The sequence below is a fragment of the Lathamus discolor genome, chromosome 3 (assembly GCF_037157495.1).
Source record: "Lathamus discolor isolate bLatDis1 chromosome 3, bLatDis1.hap1, whole genome shotgun sequence".
Classification (NCBI taxonomy): Eukaryota; Metazoa; Chordata; class Aves; order Psittaciformes; family Psittacidae; genus Lathamus; species Lathamus discolor.
In genome coordinates, this window is record NC_088886.1 from 93,303,952 (window position 1) to 93,328,345 (window position 24,394).

At 46.7% G+C, this 24,394-nt stretch overlaps 1 protein-coding gene and 1 long non-coding RNA gene across 8 annotated transcripts in view; both read right to left on the minus strand.

Annotated features, from left to right (window-relative positions):
- The window catches only part of CAMK2G (calcium/calmodulin dependent protein kinase II gamma), a 123,727-nt gene extending 110,077 nt beyond the window's left edge, over positions 1–13,650 (minus strand). For 2 of the 6 annotated variants that reach the window (XM_065670642.1, XM_065670641.1), the window contains exons 1-2: positions 13,365–13,650; positions 11,462–11,556 (exon numbers count right to left, since the gene is read on the minus strand). In XM_065670642.1, the coding sequence (XP_065526714.1) occupies positions 11,462–11,556; positions 13,365–13,429 (160 nt within the window). In that variant the 5' untranslated portion in view covers positions 13,430–13,650. The remainder of the gene's footprint in view (positions 1–11,461; positions 11,557–13,364) is intronic. The other 4 variants (XM_065670643.1, XM_065670644.1, XM_065670646.1 and 1 more) reach the window with 2 other exon arrangements.
- A 3,499-nt stretch (positions 13,651–17,149) lies between these two features.
- The window catches only part of LOC136010039 (uncharacterized), a 101,403-nt gene continuing 94,158 nt past the window's right edge, over positions 17,150–24,394 (minus strand). For both annotated transcript variants that reach the window (XR_010610742.1, XR_010610743.1), the window contains exons 4-6: positions 18,322–18,409; positions 17,461–17,520; positions 17,150–17,290 (exon numbers count right to left, since the gene is read on the minus strand). This is a non-coding gene — a long non-coding RNA (uncharacterized LOC136010039). The remainder of the gene's footprint in view (positions 17,291–17,460; positions 17,521–18,321; positions 18,410–24,394) is intronic.

Below are 24,394 nucleotides of genomic sequence, written 5' to 3' on the forward strand. Positions count from 1 at the left end.
AAGCTTTTTAACATCAGCTTTGGGACTACTGAAGAAACTAGGCATACACAGACACAAAGAGTTAGTGAAGCATAATGCGCTTCCTTAAGGCTGGGTAACCAGCTCTGCAGCAACATAAACTGCTAGCAGCAGCCAGAGTCACCTGGACTTGTCAGCAGCATTTGATAATGGTTATCAAGAAAGCAAACTGCCTTGTTCCTCTGTTTTCACATCTCTAGTGCTGAACTTGGCTGTGTGGAGAGGATAAACAAGCGCGTTCTGAGAGCTCGACTCCCAGACTGCTGTTGTGGAAGCGCTTGCACACAAAGCACGAGCTGACCAACACTTCACTCCTCTACATCATCCTTATAAAGTGCTAGAGCAATTCAGACAGACAGAGAAGGCTGTGGGTCACTGCTCTGCACTGATCAGGCAACACTGAAAATTTTAATCCAGGCAACTTCATAACAAGCAGTAGACGCAACACAATATCCTAATCTGCAGAGCTGGCAGATTCTAGCCAGATGACATAGAAGTCAAACAAAAATGGGCAGAGCTGAAAGTCACTTTTCAATCCTGCAGTCCAAAAATCAGGAATATTTAAAGTAACACAAGAGCTATGAATCACTACTTTAACTTGCACTGAAGAAGCACATCCATCACGATCAAGCTTTGTCTCTGCACTGGCACCAGTTATAAAATGAAGCTGTGCAACTTCAACTCTTCCAATCTGTCCGACACAATCTCAACAGAGGACATTTGATACCCAAAGCTTACACAGAGAGGCCCCGAGGCAGGCAAAATTCAACTTAACAGCATACCAACTCTTTGGGCAAGCATAAGAAAGAACTCCTGCTTGGCATCAGCAGGCCATACTCCATATTAGACTCCAAGAAAACCCTTCCAGCCAGTCCCTGTGGGTTACAGGGGCACTAAAGACAAATTCATTCTTCCACATTTACTTTTTCTCCCAGCCACCCTGGCTGATGTCTTGGCCCATTACCCATGAAACATTATACATTTGGATACAAGTGGGTGGGAGGAAAAGAAAAGGATAAAAACAAGACATTTTCAGAATAGCAGCTGCTTCCCTACAGTAGAAACACTTAAGTATATTTGGCAGGCACTGGAGACCAATACAAGAAGAGGTATAACAAGCTGTTTTCCCTGCAAAAGCTTCCAGGGCACCTATGCTATTTGAAATGTGAATCTATTAAGTGTGCTCCTGCATCCCAGATAAAGCACTTGACTATCCCCTCTGAAGTCACAAGTCAGGTGTATGACATCAGGACTCCAGCAGCAAGCACAGCAGCAGGATCAACACACACATCTCTCAACTCCAGAGCTGCAGGGAACTTTACACACTGACTGTATTCTGCTGCTCAGACAAGGAGACCCCTCACTCAGAAGCAAGATCATCAACTGTAGACCCCTCTGGAACACACAACAGATCTGGAACAAAGCAACAAATTCAGGAAATTATCTCTTTCAAGAGAGAAGCTGGGGTAAAACTGACCTTGAGCTACCCTGTGCTCAGTCCTGCCTGCAAAAGAAGAGGAAGGGGAAAAAAACGCACCAAAACAAAACAGTGCACTTCTTAAGTTTAAAGATGTCTAGTTCATCTCCCCCCTTTTTCCACCTCAGACCTCAGGCTGTGTCAGCCCACTTCTCCTTTTCTCACTGCTCCCCTTGGATTAAGAAAACCTCCTCCTTCAAAGGAAAGTTGTTGTCAACATCAAGAAATGACATTTCTCTCTTCATAGCTATCACTTACCACAGTCTACACCAATTGACTTACCAGAGATGATACAGTAACAGCAGAAGATAAAGCACATGCAAATACTGAGTTACTCCACTAGACAAGCTGCAGCCCACAACAGCTAACTCAGGTGCCTAGAGGAGGAACAGAAGTGAGGGAAGGGAAAGAATCCTTTCCACAAGCTTTCAGAAACTGGCTTTGGAGGCTTAACATCCTTGTTCTCACTCACAGCCTGTATTCACAGGGGCTTAAAAAGACCACTGGGATTTCCACGATTCAGAAAGACCTGCACCATTAATGTCCATAGACATTAATGTCTCCTTTAATAAACAAATATTTTAAGTTGAAGAAGCCCTTATAGAAAGAAACTAGATATAATTACCACAATTCTAAAACATTTAACACTAGTCTGAGTACTGCTGCTCGGGGGTTTGCCACGCATGACCAGAGAAGTCTCTCCTGAAGCAGCCTGCAAAAAGGCACTGTATAACTCATAGTTCTGTGAACAAACAAGTGGCACTACCTGTTGCGCTATGGGGCACTGAAGCCAGAGACCCCTCCACAAGCTCCTCACTCCCCAGCCAACTGCACACCACTAATTCTTCTAGGACCAGTCCTTATAACAGCCAACCTCCACAAAGGAGGCTGCAGCACAGCGTAGTGATAGGACTTCCCTCAGAACCCAGCGCAGGGAAAACTGCCCAAGCCCACCTTCCATCACACACTACCTGCCCACCACCCAGGCCCTCCCCACAACGCGATCAGTTCTGATACGTAGTGACACCACTCCAGCTCTGGGCAGGGAAAGAGCAGGGACAAAAGCAGTACACTGGGTCATGTACAGTACTAGCCCTAATAGTGCTGACATGGTTTTAAATCAGACATTTTCAAGGACAACAGCCTTGTGTTATCGGTAACATTAGTGCAGACTGGTTAACTTCGAGTCTGGAGGTTTCAGAATATCAGGCTACACTGAAACTGGATTATTTGTACCAACTCTGATGCGGAAAAGCTCTTAGCACTAGGTAGAAAACTAGTTATCTGTGCATATATGGAATAGAAAAAAAAGGTCAGAAAAAGAGAGACACACCAACTTTTCCCACTTTTTCCATTTCACGTGCCAAAACAATGCAAATCCTGGCAATGTACCCAGTGAAAGCAGGGTGCATGTACCCCTCTTCAAAGAGGGAATCTGTCAGAGCAATGTTGCACAGAATTTAGACTGAAGGAAGAATGCCAGTGCACATTCCCACCCGCCATCCCAGTGGCTATAGGAAAGCGGGCCTGGTACTTTTCACTAGGATGCTGTTCTTCGTTAATACATCATCACCCACCCTTCTCCTCCTCCTCCCCTCCCCTCCCTGCTATGAGAAAGTTTAAACCTTTGGCTCACATGCATCTGGTAGATTTTTCAGTCCCTGTTTGACACTGTGATCATGGCAACAGCTCCCAGAGATAACCCAGCAGCTCTGCCACAGCAGGCAGGCTGCCGCTCCCTGCCTTCTCTGCCATTGATTGCGCCTTCTGCTCCTTAGGCCTACGAAGGGCACCTTCCTTCCTTTGAGATATGTTTGCATGGGTCCTGTTTTTCCTTTAAATTAAGTTTGCCTTCATTCCCACAATGCCTACTCTTTTCTCTGAGACATCTCTCAGCTCAATTTTTGGGACACTGACAGAATCACACTAATGACTGCACTGCAAAGAGAGATGCTACCTTTGCTGCCCTGGAGAAAATGGGTCTTGTGTTTAAAAACCAAATCACCCGTGCCTTCTGGCAGAGAGAAAAGATGAGCTAGCACCCTTCTCGGAAGCAGGATGCTAATCTGGACTCATCCCAGTGTCACTACTAAGCAGACCCCAGCCACGGGATAGACAAGACAGCCTAGAGCTGCAGGTGCTTGGATGACAGCTAGCTCTAGATGGGAACTTTGGATTGAAGCAGCAGGACAGCGGGTCACCGATCCAGAGAGGTATGTAACTCATGCTCTCAGGAACATAATGCCAAAGTGCTGAGAGTACAGTATCACATCTAGACGCACATACACGTTCTCTGAAAGGTCATCACATTTACTCAACTCACATCTCAGAGACGGGGAATTCTCCTTCTGACTCTGCCAGGAGCAGAGTGAGATGGATCCTGACACCATGAGTAAAGCCACAGTTATCTCCTCCTTTCCTGACCCCATCATAAAAAGGCAAGATACAGCATTAACTAGCTCTCCTCACATGTCTGAATTATTCTCAGTCAGCAGTAATTAGGTGCTTACACCAACCATCATCCTCCTCAGTCTGCTCATCTAACAGGTGGAAGCAACAGGAATTCTGCAATATTCTCTGGGAGGAGAGTGAAGCAGCATTACTACAGGGATATTTTCGATCAAAGCATTATAGATTAATACAATTATTGGTTAAAGTAACCAATCCAGGAGAAACAAATGAACATTCAAAAGAAATTAAAAATTAAAACAGGAAGAAAGGGGGCCTGAGAGCAATGGGCAAAAAAAGCTATGAGGCATCAAAATCTAACAGCTGTAGACTCAGTTTCCCCAGGCAGCTAAATCCATGCCTCAGTGGCCTTTGGCTATCCTCAGTGTTCAAAAAACTTGTTTCTAAGATATTGCCAGCCCATTTCTTCAGAGGTATGCTGCTGCCGCTCTCCAGAAGTCATGTAGACAGCAATACCAGAATGCTCCGAGAGCCATAACAGTAGTATATGGTGAAATTTAAATACACAGTGAATTTAAGAAGGTACAAAATGAGGTCAGCCTAACTCATAAGACCCCACATTTGAAGTAGTAAGCTCACTGTCATAAGGGCCAGCAGGAACTACAGTTGTTTCAGTTAGAGCTTGACATGTCCTCCATATACTAAAAACATCTAGTGAGCACCTCAAGATTTTAAGCACACATTTGCCCATCAGAAGCCAGTGCACCTCTGCTTTCCCCAGCATGACTGCTCTGAGCACTGACATCACTTCTGTTGTAGGCAAACACATAATGAGGTGAGATACTCTGCATTTCTTTTTACAGCATTCAAAGCTTCTTTCCTGAGCTGGTGGATCCTGGTGCCAGCTGATGCAGCCCTCCTGCCCTGGCCAAGCCAACAGCAACAGCTCACTCTGCAGCCAAACACTTACAAATTAACATTTTTTGTAAAGTCCATTACCTTGGTGAAAACCAGGAAGTTTCAGGAACAGAGGAACACAAACATCTGAAACACCAGAAAGGGTGACAGGCCAGAATTAATGGAAAGGGGGGTGATGCCTTGCTTGTGAGGGTTATGAGCCAGGCACGTGGCGCTCACAGGTGGAGAGTTATATTTTTCCTTATTAGCATGCTTCCCTTTAAAAATTGTCTTCACCCAATCTGCAGAGCCAGGAAAAATAAAACACTTGCAGGGCATGGAACACAAGAAGATTGTCATAGTCCTCCCTGGAAACAGTGGTGCTAGCCCTCTGTTCTGGGGGAGGGAGGGAGCACTGCAGAGATTTCTTCATGATGAAGCCTCCTCTGACAGTGACGATTTTGGTACTGTCCAGAGAACAACTAAATTTGGAGGCAATGAAATTTCCACACTACACCCCAAAACCACCACCAGCACCACAAACAACAAAAGTAGAAACACATAGCTTTCGCACCGCATCCTTCTCACAAGAAATTCAAGGGGCTCTCCCTGCCCCTAACATCTACAGTGCACTCAATATGCCACTCTTCACTGAAGGGACACCTGAAATATCTCAGTTGTAGCTCGCTGGTCAAATGAGAGCTGGTAAATGCTCCAGAGCCAAGGGCTTTGGGACACGTGCAGGAGTTAGTCTAATCACATTTCTGCCATACACAAGTCCAGTTTATATTGGGAAAACAAGAAACCCGACTCTCTCGCCAAGCCCCTTTCTCCAACCTCATGCAGAGGCAGTAGGAACTCCTGCCCAATCTGTGTGCCCACTGCCCCCCCCCCCCCCTTATTGTTAATGCTGGAAATTTAATACTTAATGTGACCACTGAGAAGACAGACACGAGCTGAAATCCTGTCTGCTCTGTTCCAGCTCCTTTATAAAATATACAGCGTAAACTGAGAGGCAGCCTGGGGTAACCCCAGCCATCGCTGTCACCCGCAGCGGGAGGAAGCCAGCTTCTGGCCATAGCGAGCCACAGTAAAGCAAGGTGTCCAGCGCTCGCCGCCCCGCCAATCTCTGCCGGCTCTCGCACCAGAGCGCTCTCCTGCCTGTACCGATGCTTTGAGGCAGGCAAAAAGCCAGGCTGCCCGACCCTCGGTGGCCACCCAGCAAGCTCCCAGCCGCAGCCTCTCCTCCAAGGTCAGGGTCTCTCCTTTCATACACCCCCCTCCTTTTCTCCAAGCACCTCTGACGGTGAAATCTCTCCTGGTGACACACACCGCTCGAACCCTTCCTCCCCTGAGGGGGGGCTGCAGACGGAGGGGAGGAGAGGGAGACAGGCTGCCGGTGGGAGGCAGAGGGCTGCAGTTTCTGACATCAGCAGAGCAGCCCCCCCGCCACTCCCCGCCGCACGCATGTGTGCTGCGGTGCAGAGCGCAGAGTTCAGCCACTCGCCATCCACGCACCCAGCCCGCCGGCCGATGCTTCCCCTGCAGCCCCCTTCACGCAGCACCCAGCCCTTCACGTTCACCCCTCCCCACACGCACTGCTCTGGGGGGTGAAGCACTCCGGCTCTGCTCCTTACATCCCTCCGGGTGTGCAAAAACCTCCACAAAAATCCTCAGCCATCGCTGCAGCTGATCTCCTATATGTGCTCCCTAATCACAGCATCTTGCAGACTGCTTGCTGGCAGCAGAAGGGAGGAGGAGAAGCTGGGGCACAGGGAAGCTCTTCACACTCAGCCTAAGGCCCACCCTGCAGAAAGGGCAGCTCCTCTCCCACACGGAATGACCAGACTTGATTTGGCTGCTCAGCAACCACAGCCGAGCAGACAGGGTTTGATTTGCTGTCCTCTGCAAGAAAGGACATTTGTCCCCAGCCTACAAACACAGGCACGCACAGAGGACGCCTATTACAGGACACTGCTACACGGGCTGGGATTTGCGCTTCAGCCATCTGTGACCGGTGCGCTGGGCTTCCCTGCTTTCACACAGAGCGGATTTGCCAGGCTGCAGTGCACCACCGCTGCACTCTTCCAATTCGAGCGGCTGTGCTGGAGCCCACAGGGGACTTCAAACCTGGCAACCACAGGAGCAGTCCAAGACAGTCCTAACTCAAACACCGGCTAAGAATGCTTGCAGAGCAGATCAAGACAGATGTCAGGGACTGATGCTGCTAAACCTCCTCCACAGCATTCAAGCTCAACTTTACAGAGTCCAGCAAAAACTACTACTGACACCTCCAACAAAACATACTGTAAAGCCCAAACCAGCAACCACTATGGAACTGAAAGCCAGGACAAGAGGGGTGTATGAAAAAAAGCTGAGGTGGAAGTGTAAAGAGAGAGTTTTTTTCCTGGCAGGGATCGATACACAGAAGTAATTCCCTGCTCCTCCCACAATCCACATAATCTCCTACAGGAGCAACAACAAAGTAACTGGTAGACTGCAAATTTTAATCTGGTTTACAGATTTGGAAAGAAGGAGAGCAGGGCAAGAATCCACCTCTTTATTCCAAAGGCAAGAGCAAAGCCACAGTAAGGAGAAGCAGCAAAGCAGTCTGATTTCCAAGACAGCTGCTTTTCACTTTTTTCATCAAGAGATCACTTGCAAGAGTTGAAAGACACGGGTTTTCAGCAGTAAATGAAATTTAACAGATGCAGTGCAGAGAGATTTCTCTCCCCGCACCTGAAAACCAAAGGTGGTGTTAAGACCTTAGTACATGTGGGATAGAATCACTACATCCTCTATGGTATAAACAACATCCTAAAAATTATCACAGGATAGAACTCTGCCTGCCTCTTTCCAGCGCAGGACTATCTCTGGAAGTATGTGCTCGACAGTCAAATACCGGGTATTTCCCTACTGCTACTAAAGCTACTGCTGCTCTCCTGATCCTTTTTCTTTGGTAACTGCAAGCAATTTTACTTTATTTGAAGTTCACTGCTGCCTAGGAACTGAAGCACTGCTTGCTATGCGTTTTCATGTTCAAAAAGTATCCTCGTGACACTTGCAACACAACTTCAAAAAAATTAGTTATTGCTTCCCTCTACCCCTAGCTTTGGTAAAAACCGGTACGTTGAATCCCATAGGAATTTCAGATGACTGAAGCATTGTATTTCCCCCATGCGTAATAACCACTGCTCTTCCATGTCAGCTGAACGCTCACTAAAGTGAAGTCTGTTTCCCCTCCCTTTCCACAAGCATTTGGCCCCTGTTTAACAAAGTTCTTAGCATACTCTTCACTGGGCAGTCTTAAGTATCACACAATATGAGTAATACGAATAATAACGAATACTTCATTAAAGCTGAAGTAGGGATTTTAATCTAGACCAGCTCTTAGTGACACGATTCATTAAAAAAGAGAGAGAACAGGCACCTAAAAATCATAGACAATAGAGAAATAGAGACTCTCCCCTCAACATCTGACTTTGTATTTTACGAAGGGTGAAGCTTACAAGAGCAAAGTTGTTAGGATCGCCTTTCGTAAATACCAGCACCACATTCATCCTCCTTGTTCTGAGAGAGAAACCCTTTAACAGCACCATGCCTCTTCAACTCTATATTGCTTTAAGAAAAGAGTTTGATAAACGTGCTAGATAATACAGAAACCTCTGAAAGAAAATAATTCACCTTAAAGTGTTCCTCTTCCTCCTTTTCTGCTACATACAGCAAGCTGTTCAGCACTTCCCAGCTGGCTATCTAGGATTTCTTTATCAAGAGTCTTAAAAAATAAAGGTAACAAGTACTTTGGAAGACAGCAAGGCTTCATTACTCCTTCCCTGTACGTAACCTATGGAAGCACTACAGCAGGCAAAATTCTGTGAAGCAGCAATGGGCTGCGCACACACACACAGCAGCAGCAAGATGCTGGCTCTCGAAGTAGCAGTTACCACATGAGGTATGTACGCAGGTTCAAGTCCTGCTAGAGAAGGTACAAAATGTTAGATGTAGCTAAACTTAAGCTGGAGAGGAGCAGGCTGTCCCTACAGGATGAAATATTCTGGCCCTGTGACCAAGCCTAGAATAAAGCCAACAACGCGGGAGGCAGGTCAAGAGGGTGGGTTAACCTGCACTACAGACACATATGCAATTGGGCATGCAGGAGAGACTCGTCCGTCTGTATTGCTGGGCAGAGATGTGATCCCCAGGGGAGAAGTGCCAGCTCAGGGAAAGGAAGCATCAGGCAACATATATCCAGGATACTGCAGAATTAATGCTGTAATTCTCCTCCTGTGGGAGACAGCTTTCTAAAATGCCTTTCCCGGAGACTTTCATTTTCAGGTTGCTGAATCGAATCTCCCTAATCACTGATTTACAGCTGCAGTGTCTAAATAGCAAGCATTTCTCCTTCAGTGCTTTAAAGACCTATTCCAAGGTGAATTCACTAAGTTCCTATCAATATATTCAGTCCCTTTTTGTACTAACCACTTGAGCTATCAGCAAACACAGCTGGAATAACTGAGGAACCTATATATTCAGCTGAAGTCACCATTCACTTTTCACTGTAAATGCACATTCTTTAGTCCTCAGATAAGACTTCAACGAAATCTGATCAGTCCCTTGTTTCAGATGTTGTTCTGAACTAGCAGAAACATCCATTTCCTTTCTTGGCTCTCCTCACACTTGCCCTCTACCTAACCAATACCTTTGTAAGTCATTGCTAGCTGCCTCAAGTTACGTAGCTGAGGACCAGGCTAGTACCCTCAATGTATTTTATTTATAGGAACGTGTCAAATCTAGAAAGTAAATAGAAGATCAAAACATGGCCTGTATTCACCCAAACTTACTCTTCTTACTTGCTGGGTCATAGCAGTGTCATCACCTTAATATGAGAAACAATTAGAATCTATGTATCCCTTCCTCTGTAATTCATTGGGTGCCCGAACACTTAAAAACTGACTCAGTCAGTACTTCTATGACTTATTCTGTTAGTATGCTTCTGAATTTTCTTTCAACTGAACTGATTCTGCGGTTTTGCTCATTTTTCTTATCTCGAGAGTTAACTTCAATACCACCTTCTTTGTAGGAAATCGGTTTCTCATTTGCGACCAGTTTATCGAGCTACTGGCGTCTCAAAAGACGGCTCTCCTAAGAGTTAGTCCTCGCTACAGGACGGACGGGGAACTCTGCAGAGCGAACACGGCATTAATGGCCGTCAGCAGAGCAAAGCCACCCCTCAAACCTCTCCCATATTAAGTTGAACTAATTTTGAACTCAAGAGATTGGATATCCCACCTACATCAGCAGGCACCATCACCTGACTGTGGAGGAATGCTAATTCTAACAGGATCTGCAGCCACCAACTAAACAATCTAGGGCCCACAGGCTGGTCCCCAACACGACCTCACTCAGGAAACACGCATTATCGGATACACTTGCTTCCACAAGTCAAAAAAGAAGAAACAAACCAACCTTCACAGCATGGCACTCCCGATTTCTCACACTTCTTTTCCATGCTGACTACACTAAATGGAAATTTTTCACCATTCTTCAAGCCGTCTTCTGCTCTTATCATCACATTTTGTATATTCCAGCAAAAAAGAATATTCTATTTTTCTCTTTTATAGGGATTAGGCAAAACATTCTTCACTTCTAAGTCATTTATCAAGCTCATTTGCTGCTTCCTCTTGCCTTTCCTTTTATTTCTCAGTCATCCTCCTTACTAAACCATCTAGTCAACTAGCAAGACAGTCAAGGGCCTAATACATTAATTTTGTCAAATCTGAAAGGTCTCTAAGGACTATAATCGTGTCTTGCTCACCTCTTCTAGAAAACAGTCACCTCTGGCATCTCAACTTGTTGCACACTCTGCTTTCAGCATCTTGTACTGCAGTACAGTTTCTCTCATTCTCTCTCTCACCCGCTCCACCCTTGAAGCAACTAATCCCTGTAAGAGACTCACTACACGCTAGAAGATACACATTCCCTGCATACTACAAGCTACGCTACCCTTTGTGCATCTCTGGAAAACAGAAGACCAACAGCTTGGGGGAAGAGTTTAGTCTTTTGAAAAGAAAAACAAATCTTCAGTCTGGTGTCGGGTTTTTAAGTCTCCAGGAATAACAAAAGCAGCAAATACTTGTTCTGATTAACTGAGAAGTCAAATTTGCAAGATTTCTGCACTCAACCTACTTCTGCATTTGAAAGCAAACTAGCTGGTTTCCAAACACACCACATTTGACTACTGTATGAAAGGAGCAAGGCATATAGCATGTATCCCTAAAAAAGAATAATCACATCTCTTCGGGTAAGACAGATCTCCTAGCCAAAATCCATCTGCAACACTTCTCTTTATTATGAGTGATGGGTACACACACACGTCAATAAATCTCCCATAAACATACCTCTAGCTAGGCTTGCAGAAGAAAGACCTCAAAAGAAAAAAAAGACAATGCCACAGAGTATCCATTTCCAGATACAGGAATTTTTCTATCATCTTGCAACACCTCCTTGCCACCTGCTCTTTGCAGCACAACTCAATTACTTTGTAACGCTGAAATAATGACTGAGACAAGCAACTGCAGGTCCCTTACATTTATCACAGCTTCAACTCCAGCAAAGTATTTTCTGCTCATGGAAAGGGGAAGGGAACATCGAGAGACTAACCTCTGGCTGACAGCTTTTTGGTGTTGATGATTTTTGCAGCATATTCCTGTGATGAACTTTTCTTTACACATCTGCGGACCACAGAGAAGGCTCCCCTGGAAAAAAAAAAATGCAGAGGGTAGGAGCTCTGAAACTGAAAATGAGAATACAATTGCAGCAATTTCTAACCCCAGAGCGGATCGGGTTAAGGACAGAAGACACGCAGAGGATGGAAGTGACATATGAGAAACTGAAGAAAAGCGCATGCTGTCTGATCAACAGATATAACCTAGTCTATATGGCACTGAAGCCCCCTCCCAGACAGCACAGTAAGAACAGCACACCGTGCAGGGAGAGAGGACTCATACAGGCACAGAAGCGGGACGTGAAGGGATTGATGAACGGGAGACGGTGCCGCAAACACTTGCCAGTAAGTCCACCTCCCAAAGACAGTATCCTCAGCAGTTATATCAGGCAACCAGGACTCATTTCTCCCATGTTCAAGTGCCAGCTTGGTCACAAAATCGCTGCAACACTTTGCAGAAGTAACTAGTTCTCTTACATCTCCCTACCCACCTACGAAATGGGGATAAGCATGTACCTATTAACAAAGCACACAGGAAGCTACGAGGCTTCGTACATTTTCTCAAGCTGGAATTATTGGTATTATTACAACTATTCCAAAGAGCCACCTGGAGAAGAGGTCTGAGAGAGAGGGAAGAAGGATTTCTGTGAGGAAAAAGAGAGACACTACAAGACACCAAGGTGAAAAGACAGGGACTCGGAATCTACAGGACTACATAGCTGAGTGCTTAAAAGCAGTTCCTTCTGTTTAAAACCAAATCAAAACCAAACACAAAATCCACAGCAAAGCAGAGCGGGAAAAGAATAACAACTGGCTTTACAGGAAAGATCTGAAAAGGACTAATAAGAGAAAACTGGCAGAAAATTCCAAGTCCTTCAGACCAGGAATGTGAACCTGCATCTAAGGACAAATGTACATATTTAAAGTATAAGAAAGAGGAAGAGAACCTGCACAAGGACCCCCCAAGACAGTCAGCCCTACAGAGAGTCTAAAATAGCTTGAATCCTCACGATACTGCAGAGTCCTGCCTTTTTCTCCCCATCCTCAACCTCTACATACAAACCAATGAGCAGCAAGGTGAGCACCAGCACCGGGGCCCGAGCTCAGTGACACACAGCTGCAGCAGCGTGGGGAGGGACGGGGACACCGGGCTGGAGGGAAGAGATGCAGCAGAGCCCAGCCGTTGGTGCAGGGAGGGAGGGGGAGAGCAGCAGCACCCGGGAAAGCACTGTCCCTCACATCCTACCCCGGCCATTGCTACGCCGCTTTTCCCGTCCCGCGGGGTGCCCCTGCAAAGCCCCGTCGTAGGGTGCAGCAGCAGGTCTGCCAATGCAGAGACAAGTGCGGAGAGAGGGAGGGAAGGAGAGAGAGGGAGAAGCGCGGTGCAGCAGCACCTGGTCCTTTCACAGGGACAAGGAAGTGGGGACTGAAGCATCGCAGAGTGGCGGTAAGAGTGTTGTGTCCCAGCACAGGAACAGTTGACGGGAACTGCAGCGTGCAGCAGGGAGACGGCGTGGCGAAGAGAACGCGGCAGCCTGGTCCTGGGGAGGGCAAGGGGGAAAGAGGGAGAGTCCCGGGGTGCAACAGGAGCGCGCAGCCCGAGGCCGGCTGCGGGGACAACGCGCGCCGCGGCGGGGACGACCCCGGGGCGCAGGAACACCTTTCCTTCCAGCGGCGGTGCCGCGCGGCTGCAGAGCGGGATTACAAAGCTACGGCTAATCCTCCTCCGGCTCCCGGCAGAGCCGGGTGGCCGGCACGGGGCTCCCCGGCAGCGCCGGCGGGTCCCGGGGCCGGGGCGAGCGGCGGGGCGCGGCGCGGGGCGCGCAGCGGGCTCCGTACTTGCCAAGCTCCTCGTAGAGCTGGTACTCGTCGGTGAAGCGGGTGCACGTTGCCGTGGTGGCCATGTTCGGGCTGCGGGAGGCTCAGCGCCGCTGGGGCATGGGGCAGGGCGGCCGGGACGGGCCGGGCGGGCGCGCTGCTCGGCGGCCTCCCTCCTGGCTCGCTGGGGCGACGCGGGCTCCCCCCGCGCCCGGCTCGGCGCTCCCCACTCCGCCGTGCACAGTCACCGCTCGCCGGGGAGGGGAAGGAGGCTGAGCCTGGCCAGCACCGCGAGAACTGGCTCGGAGACACCCCGCGCCGGCCCCCTCCCTCCGCCGGCCCCGGCCCGCCGCGGGGTGTGACCGCCGGGGGCGCTCCCGGGGCTCCCGCAGCGCCGCCGCCAACGCCGCCGCCGGCGCGGGGTCTGCAGCCGGGGCGCGGCCGCCTCCCCCCGCTTGCCGGAGCGGGCACTGCGGTCCGCGGCCCCGCGCACGGGGGGAGGGCAGGGGCAGGGGCAGGGGCAGGGGCAGGGGCAGGGGCAGGGGCAGGCTGCGGCGGCCGCGGCCCCGCTCGCCGCGCTCCGGCTGGCCGCCTGCAGAGCCGGGAGGGAGCCCCGGCCGCGCACACCCGCGGCTGTTTCTCTCGAGTCCCCCCGCGGGGGGCGCCGGGCCGAGGCCGCAGCCGCAGCGCCCGGGGCCGAGAGAGCCGCGGCCGGATAAACTTCCTGCGTGCAGCGGGGGGGCCGCCGCCCTCGCCCGGGCGCACGTCAGCGGGGCTGATGCCGGGCGACCCGTTCCGTGCCTGCCGCGGCCCTGCAGGCACTGACTGCCCGGTGCCGTGCTTCGGCCGGCGGAGCTAGCCGGTGGCGCGGGCAGGAAGGGGCAGGTCGCGGCCGCTGCCGACCGCTGCCAGGAGGCACCACCCGCGCAGGGACCCGCGTCCTGCTCCCGACAGTCCGCCTCGGGTCGCGCCGGGCGCGCTCCCAGGCCGCCCGAGCCTGGGGGTGCATGTGGGGGTCCCCAAGGAAATGAACCATCTGGTGCAGAGGTAGAGCCGAAACACGCCAAGTGCCTTGAAACTACTAACGAACGAGACCCGGCATTCGCACGCACGTATGGTTTATGGTGATGGGACTTGGACGCAGCAGGCAAGCAAATCGTCGGTCTCCAGCTGCAAAAGAAAACAAACCAGCCTCTGTTCTGCCTCTAATAGCATACCATCTGAGAGCGCTGTCTGCAGGGCCTTTATAAACAAGTTTATTTTCACCTTTTACTTCAGTGAGCCTGTCTCTGAACAATTGCCAAATCTGCTTGATATGCAGATTTATATAGGGCAGTCACGGATCCAGCCAGGCAGGGAAAGGCTGCTCTGGCCTCTCCTGCACGACTGGGAGCACGAGCTGTGCGAAGAACATACAGAGAGACAGATAAGTGTACCATAAGCCAGGAACAGTATCAAACTGATCCGAAAATGAAAAGTGCTGTACCATGTATTCCTGCTTTATGACTAGCCTACGAAAACATCGTGTTATTCAATCACATAAAAAGCAGTGACAGGAGCCACCAAGATATCCCCCACCCCCACTCCCCATCCCCAGGCTAAATACAGCCAGACCAGTGCTGCAAAGTCTACACCTCAGTGATGCAGTAGGCAAAAATTCACCCAGCCTCTGCTGAAAGTAGATACCAAAAGTAGGGCAACATAACAGTAGCATTACAACAAAGCAATACTTCTAGAAGGTGATTATGAAACAACAGCATTCTGCATCTTACACTGTGCCAGCATTTAAACCTGGAAGTCTGCTGACCCAGCAGAAGAATTCAGAGAACCAACAAATGATCTATCCAACAGGTGCTGATCAGTGAACCTGCCTCCTGCCCAGCTAAAGCTGCTTCAACAGCCTCAATCAGCAGTCCACCAGTTTCGCTAACAACTAGAAGAGCTGCGGCTGAGGAGGAAAGCAGTCCTTACCCCACGGTCCTTACTAGGGGCACTGTCTAGTAACAGTCCTGTGGGAGATGTGGTGGTGGCCAGTATTTCTGATAGGCAACCTTCAGTGCACTGCTACTGTCCAAAATTACACTGGATGTTCTTCACGCAGGAAAAGTGAGGTGCTAAGTTTTTGTTGCGGTTACACTAGGTGATGTGATCGAGATACATGCAACCCAGGCCCCTATGGTAGAACGTACAGAGCAACTGGAACAGGATTCTGCTCCACTCTTCGTTCCTCAACACAAAAACTGAGGATGGATGTGCAAGACCAGATTTTAGCACACTGTGCTGAATGAGCAGTCAGAGGGAAAGAATCTAACTTTTGTGCATTTGTCCCATGTCACTACAAACCAAGCAAAGATGATGAAGATGGTAAGGGGTATAAGCTACAACAAAGAAATACAGCAACAGGAGAGGTTTACCTGAAGCTACATATTAAACTGAGTGAGAATCTCCAGTTGAAAATCATTTTAACTGGATCTGAGGACTGTTTTGTGCCCTATGCAAAGCACCCCGTGATATTTAAGTAGCCCTGATTGCAGTGAACTCATAAAATACATAAGTAACATTAAAAAAAAGGGGGAGACAGAAGAGGAAGTTTCTCATCTTCAAGTGTTACAAGGAAAAGTGAGGTCTGGAAATCAGAAGGGAAACAGAGAAGCAAGCATAGAAAGAAAAGCTAACCATGTGTTATGCATAGCAAGTGCTACAGAAACAGATTGCTAACCGAGAAACTTGTGTTAAGCAAGAAGTGAGATATAAATTGAGTGACAGACTTGATTAAACCAAGTATTGAGTGGGAGACTAAATTATGGGAGTAGAGTTTTCAACAGGAATGTAGACAAAATGAAGCAGGAGGAGGGGTGGCAATATGGGTATGAGAGTATTGTGTCAACAGAAAGAAGTATTGATGTTTTGGCTGACATAGCAGTCTACTTGTACTGAGGGTAAAACTGCAGAGTGAATCTTGAACGGTGACTGGTCAGAATAATGTCCCTACAGGACCAGAAAATATCTGAAGACTAAGAAATGGTTTTGAGAGAGCCTGTGCACTAGTAATGGAAGGATCAGCTAATGATCAGTGAGTGAAATTCTGACCTCAGTTATGCAGGATGGAAATCAGGAAGTAACACCTTCCTTTTAGTATTAGCCAGCTGCAGATTTCATGTTAGCAGAGTAGCAGTTGTGGTCTCCCATCTTTTGAAGTAGCACAGGTTGGCTTATACAGTACACAGAACTGTCAGGGATCTGCGAGGGATTAATCTGATATTAATAACTGAAGCTGAGTAAGAGGCACCAAAGAAGGTAAGTAAAATGCATTTAATGCAAAGCCCATGGGTGTAAATGGACATTTCCTCTGATGTTAATGGACTTTGGATCAGGCCCCATCTGTCCATGGAGCCTAAGGTCAACTTTGGCACGTCAAAGAATGTTTGTGGGAAGACAACACAAAGCTTTGGTCTTCAGGGAAGCTGAGTAAAGGACTAGAAGATGAATTCACAGAAACTAACTGGAGCTCAACCCGCTGTGGAAAATGGGAAGGATGCTGGAGAACCTGCACCACAGGGTCTTTCCAGCAAGGCTGAGCAAACCAAAAGGCAGTATCTATCAGTGAGCTAAGTGGAGCAGCACTGGCTAGTGCCAGGTATGAAGAGAAGATGTTAGCAAAAATACAGGACCCAGGAAGGGCAAGGATGGGTGGAGTTAGAAATCAGTCTGGAAGAGTGAAGGCAAGAAGCAAAAAAGAAACAAGCAAATAATGAAATGAGTAGGCGTATTTTTGAAATGGACATTCTCTGGTTTTCTGCTGTTACCTTGAGGTCCCACAAAGAAGCAAGTAATTTTCTTCTCTATGCCTCTGCTGTCCATTCTGTTTATAAATCAGATAAATCAGGTTCCTTTAATGTGCCTGGTTGTTCTCGTCCTTTTCCCAAACTGAGGTTCACTTGTTACCTCTGAAAAATCATGATTCAAATGAGCCCAAGTGGATCTGTAGGTGTAGCTGATAAAAAGTAGCATGCATAGAAGGAAGGTTGGAAGGACAGGAGCTGTTTAGTAAGTGAATGTAAAACTTATATTTGAAATAAACGTTAAGGGTTCTGGAGAGAAGCAAACATTAAATTACCCTATTAGTACAGACTATTCAGCCATCCATCTAATTTAGTGTCTTGTCTTCAGTAGTGACCTATTCCAGACGACAAACGTGAGGGAGGGGAAATAGCAGGGGATGAAAGGAAGAGAGAGAAGGAGAAGGGAAATGAATCAAAAAGGCCCATAGAGATACATATAACTGTAACCCATATGCATCCTGTGTACTTCTCCATTAGACAGTAGCTTTCCTTCTGGCCCCAAGCTGATGATCAAAATATGCCCTGAAGCACAAGGGTTGGTAGCCCTTGTAATTTTGATCCTAGCTTGTGTCAGTGCACATGCTATTCTGCTTCATGTCAATGCTTAATCCTTTTTGATACTTACTAAGCTACTAAGTCAATAATATCCCATGGCACTGAGTGTCGCATGTTAATTATATGGCTCATAAAACATATAACCTGATATCATTGCAAATTTGTTCTATTTTAGTAGCACTGAGCTCTCTCTCCTGTTAAGAGACAGGGCCAGTAGATATGTCCAAATGGACAGCCCTGTTCCATACATCTCTGCTCTCCAGAGCTGGGATCAGTGCCCCCAGGGCATTTCAAACACAGGAGGGGGTAGCTGTGGTCTGGCAGGGTCTTGGTGCCCTGGGCAGGCGCTGTGTGCCCAGCTCCCACTGTGACTCATGGGGACACACACCATTCACTGGGATCTTTGTGAGCCACTTAGGCAGGAGGCATTTTCCTCTCAGCTTGAAGTGCTTGTGATGTTGGGTGTCAGAAGTGCAGGTTAGGTTCCCAACTAGGAAAGGGAAGCATCTGGTACACATTCAAGCTCATTTAGCCTCTGTAAGCTCCCTCCACAGAGTCTTTTCTCTGGAGCCTTAACCTACCTTTACTGAGGGATCAATACCAGGTTTATTGACCGATTTCACAGCCTGTTCTGGATTTCTGCACAAATACACATGATGCAGACAAAGCCTGGTGGAAGATAAAACACGGACAGTCTTGAAGAGCTCAGTACTTCACCTGCAGACCCTAAATTTACATTTCTTATCTCATGAAAATCCAAGTCCCTCCAATATTAGCCTGAGCTCTAGGTTAGAGAGAGCTCAGAAAAGTAGCCTTTCCAGACTCTTCTTTGAAGCTTTCTTTGCTAGACGGACACCACCAAACAATTTCTGAATGCTGAGCTGCAATGTCTACTGACTGCTGTCATAACTGAGCAGTTCCAGAAAATATTTATGCTTTTATCATACCTAAACTATCCTTTGAAATGTATTAGTAAAGCCCTATAGAAAACAGCAGCAGGGAATCTATAGCAGTATTAATAGTACTGCTTTCAAAGAATTTCAAGTTTTCACTCCTATCTTCTTAAAAGTGGCTGATGTCAATGGTTAATCAGGTGAAGAGCAGAGTTTCCCACCATTTATATGGCAACAAGGTCAGGTTCCATGAATTCCCCTGATAATTAGCTATTAACAATAACTAGTATGTTGAAATCACCCTCAGATGAGCTTAGCCTCAAAAGGTTTCCTGTCTATTGCCTCCCTTGGTGGATGGATGACAGAGAAGCAGATTTCTTTGCTTCACCAGACCGAGTCAACAGCTCTCTGTGTCCAGTGCCAAGTGTAGCTTAATACTGTCCTTAGGTGGCTCCACTGTCACCAAAGGGTTAATGTGTGGCTATATGATAGAGGGCACACCTTGAACATTCATTTGAATATGGCCATTGTGGTGGAATGTCCAGGGGCTATTTTAAGATTCACACTGTTTGTTTAAACAAGATTGCATGACTCAATGACTGTTATGTAAAGGGTGAACACAGATTTCTTCCTACATCCCACATATCTCCATCAGCTTAAAATATTGTGTGGCATTATACATACACCGTACTGAATGGTCTTGATTACTGAATGAAGACTGAAAACTAATACCACATCCTGGGGTGAAAGTCTCCCTCATTTTTAAAATCAGATCTCTGTCAGGGGAAGGCTAATACTACGAAAAAGATGGCAGATGGACAGTCCTCATGAGCTGAATGCTGTCTTTCACAGTGTTAAGAATATGAACAAGCAACTCCCTCATTGCTGTGGGCCACCCATAACCAAAAGGAATGAGAAATGAGCAGTTTGGTTGCTGTGGATCAGTCATTGCCATCTATTGCTACTGCTAAAATAAAAAAAAAGATACGCATTTCGTGCCAGCTACAACTAATTTTGTTTCTTTGCTTTTTAAAATGGAGCACAGATCACTGGGAAAACCTCCAATTTAACTCTCACCACCAAAGTCATCACAACATTTCACCATTACTAGCTCTGTTTGAATTCAACTCAAATGAAAGATAAACTTCATCTATTCTCACACTATCCATCTTCCAATTCCTTCCTCTTGTCATCTCAGTTGAATTTATGGCACAGTCCTTGGGGAGATACTAAACTTTTTCAATTAAGCTCTCAGTTAGGTCTTGTTGTAAAAGCCTGGATTGTTGTCCTAGTGTAAGAGTGCTAGACACCAAAACTACACTAAAATGTATGCAGACACTTGAGATTACAAAGAGACCACATCATTCCCTCGGAGCGTCTGGCATCATACAGAATCTTGAAAGATCAGTCTCAAACTGCAGGCTCTTCAGAACAAGACATCTGTCTGGTCTTATTTGGTAAAATACTGTGCATGTCTAGTAGCAAGTGATAGACTGATCGGTTTGAACTGCATCAGCTCTCAAATCATAACACCCTACCAATTAAATGTCAAACCAAGACCAGGGTTACTTAATGCTGTCACAAAAAGAGAAAGTTATTTAAAACATATAGGACTTTGCTTTCTTCTAATTTAAATATAACTTAAGAGCATTCCATAAGGCTTGAATATTGTCGTCAAACTTGCAGTTCTGGATTTTGAAAAGAAGCACCCTGTGCTCCTTACCCAGGTGGGAGTGCAGCATAACGATAGGCAGAATCATCCAGCACTGGGATTCTCAATCATTTTTCTCCTGAGAGATTATGCTGAATGTGGGAGACCTCACAAGCAACATTTAATCATCACAGCCTCCTGGACCATTGTAAACCAGGAAGTAGTATACTTCATCATCACAAACATCACTGAGATAATTGGCATGAACTGGCCCTCCTGGCAGTCTCAGGAAGTCAGCGTTCAGAGAGCCTGTGCTTTCCTGTCATCAGCAGAAGTCCTTTCAATTTAGGACTAAGGCAGGAAGGGTGTATTTTCACTAACAATGTCCATGGTACAAGTACAGAGTAGTAGATGCAGAAGCAATCAGTCTCTGAAGTACTTCACCATCACTTTTACCAGTGCTAAACTCTCAAATAACACCTGTTAGCAGAAAACACCGGTTTTCATGTTTTCATCTCCGAATCCTCTTGGTCCAGTGCCTCATCTCCTCAGTTTAAACAGTAACTGTTTAAACATGACCTTGACATTTTTCAAGCAGCCTGTAAAACTTCTCTGCTGTAAACCAGCCAGATTAACATTTATGCATAGTTAAAAAAAACAAGCACTTTAACCAAAATTGCCTGAATGTTTATGTGAGACGAGAGATGGCTCACAGGACTCTTCAAAGAACATTGGCAGCAATTTCCTACCCTGAGTAAAATAAATTAACACACACATCCTGTTTAACATCAAAAGAAAATCTGGCTCCATGGAACAATCCAAAGGAGAGGGCCTGTGAGTGTTTACAAACACAGCCTGAGCCAGCAAGCACAGCAAGTGGGTATTTGGGAACTACAGTCAAGCCTCCACCCAGTAGCTGGACTCTCCAGTTTCTCCAGGGCTGCGTTGCCTGCATGTGACAGAGAATACACAGTGAGAAAGACAGGCCTGATTTCTCAGCCAGAGCACCAGTAAAACAGCGATTTACACTCCCCATTAACAACCACAAAACCTGTGGGAATAAGTGAAGTAAATCATGTTTTACAGTGAGAGAAATGAGGCGAAGAGCAGGACGGTGACTCTCTCATGACCTCATGGGAATGCAGCCACCAAGGAAAGGCAGATTTCAGGTTGCTCCTCCAACATGAACAGATACAGACGCTTTCCTATTGATCTTGATTTTGGGTAAAAGCAATGCAGTGGTGCCACTCTGATTAAATGTACAGCTCTCACTAGATTTCTCCTCAAAACTGGGCCTTCAGCGTGGAGTGCCATTCACAGTTAAGAACTCACTAAACCTTTATTAGGCTCCTGCGACTCTTTTCTGTGTAGCGGCTGCGAATGTAACTGCTCTAGAAAGTTGCCTTCTTCTGAGGGTACTTTGTCCCTTGTATCTTGTTAATAAAAATAAAACACAAAAGAAAAAATGATCGTTCTTGACAGGTTAAAAAAATTACACCCAAGATCTGTCAGTTTGGGTTGGGATCCCCATTAAGAATCTACCACTGTGAGTCTGCAGTGACACAGACTTCCTGCCGTTGAAGGGCAGGAGGCAAATACACCTGATTGTGTGGAAACACAAATATTTGCACATTCAGAAGCCCTCAAAGTTTCTAAAGGAATTTCTATACTGCAGAGGAGGGTATTACTTCTGTTTTTAATGACCTTCTCTTACATTCAAAAAGAACCAGAGAAAAATACATCACAGCAAGAGAATAAGATGCTAGCTTGCGGCTGTTTGTTTTCTGGATATCTGCAAATCACAGAAGTGCTTGCTAATGCACAAAGCAGGATTGTATTTCTGGTCACACAGATGTGGATAAGGTGACTCATGCTGAGGTGTGCATGTGTACATGCATGCAACTGGATGGTGCATAGCCTATGCTCATGTAGGTATTACAGTCCCTTAAATGGGAACAAAAGCAGAGAGATATCATGAACTGTTAAAGAAAAGCTGAAAGACGTTTTTACATATATATTCGAAGACCCAAGAAAAGTCAGAATGTGTAAAGGCCAAGGATCCAGAGACAATGGCGAGGAACTGACTTGAAGTGAGCTCCCTATAGCAAAAGATAGGCTAGTGGGTGCGTAAGAGAAAGAGCAACAAAGCATTTTATATTTACATGAGAAAATAAATGCTGTCGAGACAGTTATGGGCCAAACTTCATTTAGCTTCTGGCTCTGAGTGAGTTTGGAAGTTTGCACTCTGTGATCCCACACAGCTGTAGCACTGGGATGTCATTGTCAAAGGAGGAGTGAGCTTCCCTTAGGAATCACACCTGCTGGCTGTAAATAAAATCCACAGAACTAACATCTGTCTCAGCTTTGGCATCTGTCTCTGCTCCGAGGCAGGCACGGCGGTAGGTGAAAGCACAGTCTGCACTGTCCCTGACTCCACTGGATGGCCCCCAAGTCCAGGGCTCGAATGGTGTCAGCCCAGGAGGAGGGGTAATTCCTTTGACAAATGCATGTTTTCAGCTGAGGACTTGAAAATCCTATTCCTTGCTCACACTTCCCATTGGCAAGGGGGAACAGAGGAGTTAAAAACTTACCTGTATTGCATGTAGTGAACAAGAAATACCATTACAGAGTGAAATCAGTTTTACACACACACACAAAACTTTTGGAGCTCCTGTGTGATTAAATTTCTCTTGCTTTGAGAATACGGCATGGCAGCATTTTTATTTTTATTTTTTTGTCAACAGCTTAGACACTCTCTAAACCTAAATATTGCCTACTTATTTCAATCTCTATCTTCATCCTTTTGTCTGGAGGGTACAATCCTCTTGTTCCCTTGGAACTGTATGCACTTCTTGGTAATAGAAAGAGTTTCTTTAGCATCTTCTAAAGCATATTTACTAAGACTGATATCACAGATGTGGCTGACTAGATCATCAGGTTTTGGGGCACATATGGCCTTTGGGAATGATGCTTGTAGGGACCCATCCCCCTGTGAGTCCATCCATCACAACTGAGAGGGAAGAGGAGCACTCCTAAGTTCTTGGTCTGTAAAGGCCATCCTGTAATGTATATGGGAAGTTTTGTAATAGTAGAGATTTAAGAAGCAGCAGGGAAAAATACGCAAGCTACGTACAGTGGGACCAGATGTGGGACATCTGAGTGGAAGGTGAGAAAGAGGAAAAGTTTCAGTGACTACAGGAACAGTGCTACTACTACTGACTCAAAAGGGAAAAAAAAAAAAAAGAGATGTCCACTATGGGAGAAATAGCAATCCATTCTTATTTTATCTATGCTATCCATTTAGCATTTAGAAAATAAGCTTCAGTATGGCAAGATCTCAAGTCCTATGACAGCAGTGAAAAGGGAACGTCATTAGGAGGCCACAAAACCATGAAAGACGGTCCAAACCAAATGGCTTCAGGTTTCTTCATTAACAGTCAAAAGATGTTAGTAGAGAGGTGCGCCTCAGCTGAGCTGCGTGCTGCACTGGGTGAGTTCTGGTCCTCCGGCAGGTGTTTGCGATGCTCAGACATCCTCAAGAAAGCATCGCTGAGAGACACCTCGTGGCAGCAGCTGCCCTCGCCCTGCGGAGCCGCTGCCAACACTCGCTGTGAAGGTACCCCACCTGCAGCCCGGGCTAGGGCTGCCTGGCTGGACACATAATTCCATCCCAGCTGTGAGGACCCTGACTGCCAGCATCTCTAGGCTGCCCAAGGATTAAAACCACACCACAGCAGTCATCTTAGACTTTAATCCTGTGGTTTAGTTAGCTAAGAGAACGCTTCCAGTTTAAGGGGTTATGAATTACCCACGTTTCAAAACTGCATTTCTTCCAGACATCTTCAGCTGTGTGTCTGTGTGTCCTGCTCTTGACATGAAGACTATTGCTTTTGTTGTCGTCTGGAGAACTCTCCTCTGGCTACTTATTTGCACAGGTCAGTACATACTTCCATAGTGATGTATAACAATAAAATTAAATAATGAGACTTGGAATAACAAGCCATGCCTGGACTTCATTACGTAGGCAGAACTCCTAATCAAGGCAAAAAACTGTTTAGGGAAAGGACTCAGAAGAAATGGATCTCTCCCTTTTCTGTGTCATTTACCTCA